This window comes from Pinus tabuliformis, chromosome 6 (assembly GCF_031772625.1).
Source record: "Pinus tabuliformis cultivar Carrire ecotype Pingquan chromosome 6, CPIR1, whole genome shotgun sequence".
Classification (NCBI taxonomy): domain Eukaryota; kingdom Viridiplantae; phylum Streptophyta; class Pinopsida; order Pinales; family Pinaceae; genus Pinus; species Pinus tabuliformis.
Window position 1 is genome coordinate 824326577 of NC_142292.1, and position 8313 is coordinate 824334889.

General features: G+C 41.2%; 1 protein-coding gene across 1 annotated transcript; it reads right to left on the reverse strand.

Annotated features, from left to right (window-relative positions):
- Positions 1-1490: 1490 nt before the first annotated feature.
- On the reverse strand, positions 1491-5633 carry LOC149261366 (phenylcoumaran benzylic ether reductase IRL1-like). The gene is made up of 5 exons (XM_089422047.1): positions 5033-5633; positions 2847-2981; positions 2506-2743; positions 2151-2354; positions 1491-1896 (listed from the first exon to the last, which is right to left on the reverse strand). Exons 1-5 carry the CDS (start codon positions 5213-5215, stop codon positions 1733-1735), a joined length of 924 nt encoding a protein of 307 aa, XP_089278173.1. The 5' UTR covers positions 5216-5633; the 3' UTR covers positions 1491-1732.
- Positions 5634-8313: the final 2680 nt, after the last annotated feature.

Consider the following 8313-nt stretch of genomic DNA (forward strand, 5'->3'; position numbering starts at 1 on the left):
TAAGAAGAAGATCAAGCTAAAATAATTGTAAAAGTGCCTCACAAATTGTTATCAAGTCAAGAAGAATCACACTATACCTAATTGCCCTAGATTCTTCAACACCGTGCACACAACTGCAGGAACCTTCCCCTTCGCCTAAAAACTGAAAACAGACTTCTCTTACTTAGATCATTCACTCATAGATTGATTCTCTATCTCTCATGACTCTCTATGACTCATTTTTATATCATTCTCTATTACAATACCATGGTTCGCGAACCATGGGCGGGTCACAAAACAACTTAACTTCTAACAAACTAAGGGGCTTTGACCTTCCCAAAGCCCCTTTGACTCCTATCGACCTGTGTGCTCCACTCCTCAAAATGCGGAGACTTTACAATACTTTTTACAAAATTGACCCCAAGGGACCTTGTCCCAACAGGGTGGATGGGTTGCAACCAGTCACATGCTACCACATAACTTGTGGTAAACCATGATGGTTTCCATCGTGTAAGGGGGGGTACCCTCTTGTTAACTTTCGGATGGGCCTAAGCCCCCTCCTATCATCGCTTTGCCCAAGCTTCCTAATCTGACGACGCTCAACCTTCTTGACGTTTTCAATCTTTTAGGGACTTCTACACTTGTGCTGCCCTCTTGAGCTTTTCTTCCATGGTTCGATAGTTGAAGGGCTTTTAGCCCATGGGTGCTAACCTCCTGCCCCTCTATGATCCGAAGCAATGATTGAGGGATTTACCTCCACAACCCTCAGCTTTCTAGGCCATTTCATTTGTGGTTTACTTCTAGATGGCTCGATGCTCGACAAACTTGTTCAACCTTTTTGATCTGTGCTTTGAACTTCTTGATTGGTGGACCAGTTCGACCTTCTTGCCCTTGGTCCATTGACATCAATGCCAATTATTACCAACACAATACAACTATGAAAATATGCAAAAAGAGAATGTCTTTTAAGTTTAACATAATCATCATTAACAAGAAATATGAGGAAAAAAACACTGTGAAAGAAACATTTCTTTGTGTTATAGACACTTAATAGACCTTATTGCAAATTGAAAATAGTTACATTTATGTTTTCCTAAAACTAAATTGCATTTTTCTAATGTCTAAGGCCCATTTATAAAATGTTACTCGGCCCTTTTCTAAATTGCTTGAAATTTGAGTTTTTTCAGAATTGACCACTATAAAGGCTCTGTAGAATACTATATAGTATAGCATGTTATGCTTGCAAGCAACTACAAATGTTTAGGGCAAACTCTAAATTATAATTATTATTATTGTCCTAATCTATCGCTGTCGGCTAAATTTTAAGAGTGCACTCTTGCTGCCCAAGGGATGCGTGCCCATCCCGAAATGCACTGCAACGCAAATAACATTAATATAGTATAACATTTTGTGAGAAAGAACAAAAGCATTCCATTGAAAGCAAATTTCGATATAACACCTTGTTAAATAATATTGCACAATCACATAAAGGAATGCAATGAAGGCGAAGGGAAAACAACAGCCCAGCATAGTTTTCAGTGTAAATCCGTGTAAAAGCTCAACTGTATATTTTGAACTTATCCAAAATCCCAGCTTGATTGAATAGTGGCAATCTACAAAACACGAAACTGCAAAACAGAAGGAATCAGTGACCTGAGAATTATTATTTTGGTAACTCCCAAAAGTTTCATCCAAAATGGATAAAGGCATCCAACCCCTCTGATGTTCTTCCAAGCACCTCCTACAATCTACTTTAGACATACTGATTGAGGAATTCTTCAACAGCAGTGTATTTCACATCTGGGTAGAGCTGACTGGCCTCTACACCATCAGGTCCAATTTCAAAATTTGTTTGATCCCCTTTTACAAAAATAGAGTGCTCAATTGCCATGCCAAGGTTATCTGGGAATGGTGTTTCTGCATCACCCACCATAGCATTTTATGAGACCAGTTATTTTCTCATTCTATAGTCTGAAGAGATTAAACAAGCATAGAAATACCCATCCCACATTTCAGTTACCAAAAGCAACTGTAGCCAATAGACAAAAATCAAGAACATATATGCGTAAAATTATTTTAAAAGATATTTGTACTTAAATGGCAGGGGGAGGAGGAAAATGAAATTTGCACAGATGTCAGGGGAAAATGAAAAAAATATTCCAAATCCTAACCTGTAATTTTTTTCAGGATCTCTTCCTCTGGTAGATACAACTTCTCCACAGTCTTGCCAATCTTTTTCTCCCATAGAGCTACAAGTTCGTTGAGAGAATAAATGTTGGCAGGAAGCCTAAAATATAGGGTCTTGTTCAGAGTTCTGGGGTCATCCACCGCCTTGATTGTGAATGTTCCAATATCTTCCTCCTTCACAAAAACAGCTGCGTATTCATTGTGGGGTGGATTAACAACCACTCAAAGACTACATGATAGAATTCAAGACATAGATAGAAAATTTTTGAACAGGGAATACATTGTAGACCATGCTAATCATAAAAGGAAAATTATAAGCAGACAGCAAGTTGTAAATACCTTTGGCATTTCCATCTCCAAATATTACAACTTTATCTCTTGGGGGGGCAGTAATGTCCAGATGCCCAAAACCTGGCAAAAAGTACCTAGCAAAGCAATTGTTTGAGACATATGTGTAAGGGATGCCTTCTGCCTCAATTGCCCTACGAATTTTTGCTTTGTTTTCATACATGGTCTTTACAGGCTCCACTGCATGGACTTTATCAGCGTCATTTCCAAACTCAGACGGCAAAAACCTCTGTAAATATCATCACCAATAGTTGTGAAAAAGCATTCTGAAATGATGGATCGGATCTACTTACAGCCCATACAGTCAAAACCTCATCAATAGCACTATATACCTTGATGGTTCCAACCTCCTTAATGGCCTTGATAATGTTCAGCTGATCCATCATCTGTGGTCCCTTTGCTGCCGAAATAACTACATCGACTTTCTTGATTGCTTCCACAAGACTTGCCTGGTCCTCTAGAGATCCCTGCACATAGGTGATCGTATATCAGGTCAAGCAATTGAGCATATCCTAAAAGATGAATAGCACCTACTTCTACAATGCCCCGTCTAAAACAACATATTGCCTTGAACACGGAATGACCTAGCACATTTCTTTTCAGATGATCAGTCACAAAAATTTATAACAGAATTCCTACATTATCGAATCCCAATATGGAAAAAATAACTGTAAACCCTAGTCCCCTCTATAGAAAAAAAATTTAGAGCACATTTAGCTGTTGATTTGCATAATCCATCATAAAATAGGGTCAAATATGGATACCAACAAGAAGAGAAATTGAAATAATGTCCACAAATAATCAGAATAGAGTCAAAATGAAACCTCAAATGCCTCTGAAATAATTTTTAATAAAGTGAAAAACTGTTCACTTGAAGCAGGACAGAACTGTCATAACCAGTCAAAGGGTACAGGCTACAGCACAAAGGGGATCCGATGTAACTAACTGTGTGTAGTCCTTCCTGTGAACCACTACTCAGAATCATTTACATTGGATCATTATATTATTTTTCATCAATCTTGAAGCATTTAGTGCAGGAAAATTGGAGGAATCCGTTCACAGGACCTTTTTTACCGGCAGGTCCCAGTTTGTCGAATTGGAGTTTAAAACCTTCCAGAGGCCGTTTGAGGCATTTAATGAAGATTTTAGGGTTCTAAAAACTCTCATTGTATGAAATCCCTAGTGTTGTTCTACACTCAGATACCTTTCCATTGCGCAAGCATGACCTCAATCAGAGTCCATATGCAAAGTTACGAGACCTGGAGATCGACCTTCCTATTTTGTTCACTATGATTCAAGATGATGCTACATCAACCTCATTACTCATGGAAAAGGGGCTAGCCATATGACCATGATGAATGAGACTCGAGAAGAGTCAAGTTGTAACTCATGCTGTGGGTTGAATGGGTCAAACTTAGCCCCTGGTTAAGGGTCCGACCATGTTAAGGATTTGATTCTATTTTAGTGCATTTTGTTCCATAGTAGAGCAGAATAGCTAAGAGTGGATAGGGAGAGGACAACACAGAGAGGGTTTATGGGTTTATATTCCGTAGCAACCAACAAGCAATAGGTATCTCTCTTTTGTACTTGCACCATTTTCCATTTAGAGAAAGAGAAAGCAGAGGAGCCTCACCTTCCAGTTGGATTTTCTCCAGAAAGAGTTTCCCAAAACATATCTTGTGTTATTGTGGTTTTGTGAGTGATTGTTCTATTTGCTCTTTATTTTGCGCATTTTATATATTGCATGCATAAGAAGAAACAATAATTTAATAAATCTAGAAGGTCTAAGGAAAATTAACCCTCATAATAATTATTTTTAAATTTAAGCAAATCTTTATCAGATTTGTTGTGATTAACTGTCCAGTGGAATATCCACCGCAGTTTACAAATCACAAGGTATCAGAAACTTCAGCCAGAGTATCAATCTGTACAACTAATGAAGTTGGTAAGCTGGTTCTGGCTAGGATGGGCTGGATCTAGTGTGTGTGGGAGTTTGTCACCTTGTTTGAGAAATGATCCATTTTCATACCCTAAAGAATAAAGAATCAATTTACAGTGATCATGGTGATCGGTTCTCAAAACCCATTTCAAAATGGAATGCCGAAAGAAGCATATTTACTACTATAAACCAGTACAAATATAGTATATACTGATTAATACTCCTGACCCAGTTCACATAATAAGGAACCATGCACAGAAAAATGCGCGTAGACAAATAGTTCATACTGATTACTTACCACAACCCAGTAGATAAACGATAAAGTAAGCATAATGCGAGAAAAAAGCAGTCAATTATAGGATCTGCTAATCAGGGTTCAAGCTTCCCTACCAATTGCAAGGAATCAGCAAATGGGCATACCCACAAGAAACGAAGAGTGCAGAACAAACTTATGCAGATTGATTTTCAGAATAACCCCTTACAGCAACTGAGAAAAGCAGCCTTCCCATAAAGAAATAAACACTACAGATTTTTCGCATGCTGATGAGTTTTGATCTGAAAGTCGGGCAGAGAACTTACACGGAGTATATTAGCTCCCGATTCCTTAAACGATTCCAGAAGCCGAGCCTTTTCAGGATTAGAAGTAGTAGACTCTCTAACAAGAAGGAATGTGGGATGGCCGAGAGCAAGGCTGGCTCTGGATATATAACTACCAATGTAGCCTGTTCCTCCAATTATCAGAATTCTGCTGCTGTTTGCCATAATATCGAAGTCTGACAGAGCGTTCTCCTTTCGACTGATTTGGGAATTCTAAGGAATTGTTGAGCTGCTCACCTTTGACTTCTTATTACGCCAAAGGCGTTATTTTAGGGGACGACCCACCGACCTTCGTCGTCTGTCAAAGGCCACTTACGATCTGCCATTTATTTTTAATCTTATTACAAAATGCCACGTATTATATATATTTTAAACGCCTGCATCATCCGAGACCAGTGTTGATCACTCCGAGCAGAGGGGAAGGGCTCCATTAATGAGAATCTGCGTGGCCATGCCCACTCTCACCGCGAGCAGCTGAATCATCAACCCGTGCCCGTCGCCCACATCAGAAGCCATAACAAGGACTACCCTGCAATTCCCCCGGGAGTGACAAATTTCAAGAAGCTTGGCTAATCTTCTTATACATACACAGGCCTGCAAACAAATAAAATTTGAAGAAATGACAAATTTCAAGAAGTTTAAATATATATCTTCTTTGAATTCATGTTTAATAAATAACATGAAGGGCATGTTCATGGAAAGTAGAAATTTGGACATAAACTCTCTAAGGAAATCAGAGATTTGGAAAATTAATTATTGTATTAGATTTTTTTATTTTTTAAATTTTTTTTGGTTTGAGATTCAGTGATTTTAAATAAGTTATTTATTTATGATTATTTTTATGAGAGGGTGAAGAAGTGGGATTGAAACTAGTGAAATAAATCACATAGCATCAATCATCACTTCCAGTGCTTGTACCTGGTAACCGGACTTCTCAGGAGGTCCCCTGTAACGACCTGCGATCCTTGAGCGCTCCACTCGAAATGCAACCGGCGGTTGGAAGTGAACGAAGTGCGACTGCGGTTGGTGTGCGAGCTCTAACTCGTGCGAAGGCATTGTGGAGATATGTTATGCGCATAGAGAGAGGGTGAGCTGATGTTTATATGGATTGGAGACACGGTTTAACATATGGAGGCCGACCACACTTAGAAGCAAAAGTCGACTTGGAGTTAAGGGCGTTTGCAATGAAGTGTGGGCGTGGGGAGGTCGTTTGGGCAAGCCACGACCTCGCCCTATGGTTGATATATATTAGCCTTGTGTGGAGCTCATTTGGACAAGCTCTCAACGCACAAGATCTTCGCTCATGAGAGGAGGTGAGCAGATTTGGAGGTAGACACAGCAAGGTGTAAAGGCGCATGACTTGGTAATGCGCCCGTTCTTGGGTGAGGCTACACAAGGAGTAAATGCACATCTCGGTTGTGGGTGAAGGGTGCGGGCAAGAGCGCCCGGCGGTTGGGTGAGGGCATGCACGGGTGTGTGGTGCCCGATTTGTGTGAAGGTGCCCGACGGTGAAATGGAGGAGCGCCCGGTTTGTGCAACGACTTGGCACGAGTTCTTGGGTGGCTCGGGTAAGCGCCCGACCATCGTGCAAGTGTGCACGGTGACTTGGTGAAGTGTTGAGATTGTGAACGGAGGTGTGTCTTGGGTTGAGGCGTCCGTGTGTGGCGACTTGGAGGCGCGCCCAAGTTGGGCAAACAACACGATCGTGCAACGAGGTGAACGAAGGGTTGGTGAGGCGTGCGTCAACCGTGCGGAGGAGCCGACGAGCTGGGCAACCGAGTTTGCCAAAGATTGTAAATTTGGCTAAGATAACATAATAATACTTGGTTGTGAAATACAAACTAAGTAGGAGTAAGTGGTTAGGTGTAGTCCACGAACATAAGTATTGGTGAAAAGAAAGTGTTCGGTGGTGCCGCACCTTTTTAAGAGCGGTTGAAAGACTACCGTCAGCTTGGGGGCGTGACAGTTGGTATCAGAGCTCGGTTGGAGTTGGTGATTGAAGCTGATTCAAGGTTGAAGAAGCTTGACAATTGGTGATTGAGTAGGGTTGCTCATGACAGGTACTTGTAGGTGAAGGAAGCTGAGTTCACATACAAGTGGAACGAGCACTGGTTCATGTATCGCAGGGAACTTGGAGAAGAATGAAAGGCAAAGGTGGTGGATGAACCTATGGCAGGTGAATCTAGCCATGATGCAGGTGAAGTCTTCCGGTACAAAGTATTGGAACAGATGGGTCGATGGAGTTCTAACTGGGTTTCGATGAAGGCTGAGAACATGAAGATTCGGGAAAGCTATTCGGAACTAAGACATGAACTTGAAGAACTCAAGAGCCAATGCGGAAGTACGACAGATGTTGAACTCAAGGAACTTGATGAGGAGATCCGACAAAGTGGTCTTGGTCTTCAAGAGCTCTTGGATGAAAGAGCCTAGTTGAGGAAGAAAAGTACCACGGTGGAAGCTGAAATCAAGCAAGTTGAGGAAGAGATAAAGAATAAGCTTCTTGGTAAGAAGATCGTTGTAATTGAGCAGGAAGAGCTCAACTACATTGACAGGTTGGGGAATCACTACCGAAACAATCCAGAGGATGTTCGGAAGCTTACTTCTATGGAAGTAGTCAATGGATACTTGGTTGGTGCACTTAAGCAAAATGCGATGGAGGACAAGCTTGAAGGGAATCAAGCTAGACCAGGATCGAGTTGCTTAGAAGAGCCAAGCAAGGAAGTGAAGTACCTTGGGAGGAATGTCAAGTTGGAGCACAAGCCAATGGACACTTCTGAGGCCGAGTTTTTGAAGAAGGTTGCTGATGTGAGATACAAGACAAAGCCGACAGAAGGAGGTGATGCCTTGAAGCTGAGTTTTGTGCAGGTGACCGTGAAGGGCAAGAGATTTGCAGCTTTGGTGGATAAGGGAGCTACTCATAGCTTCTTAAGCAGGAAAGCAGCAAAGTCTTTAGGGAAGAAAGCAAAGATGGAGAGGGAATGGAGTGCTTTCAAAGCAGTGAACTCTACCATGAACGCTGTTATTGGTGTGATGGAAAACACTCAGGTGAGAGTGGGATTGTGGTTTGGAAATTTGGACTTGAGGATTGTAGACATGGATGATCATTCTATGGTGTTGGGGCAAGATTTCATGAGGCTTGCACAAGCCATACCAATGGTGGACCAGGACATTCTCTTGATCATAGTTGAAGGAAGAACCATGATGGTTCCGATTAATAGAAAGAGTTGCTTGGGGTATAGACCAATGATGAATTCTATGACCTT

What these genes read in the sequence shown, in the direction of transcription:
- LOC149261366 (XM_089422047.1), bottom strand. Translation starts at nt 5,215, where the DNA reads ATGGCAAACAGCAGCAGAATTCTGATAATTGGAGGAACAGGCTACATT. An exon ending in CGGGAGCTAATATACTCCGT is followed by an intron (nt 2,982 to 5,032) that starts GTAAGTTCTCTG and finishes ACCTATGTGCAG; the next exon opens with GGATCTCTAGAGGACCAGGC. An exon ending in TGGAGATGGAAATGCCAAAG is followed by an intron (nt 2,355 to 2,505) that starts GTATTTACAACT and finishes ATGAATACGCAG; the next exon opens with CTGTTTTTGTGAAGGAGGAA.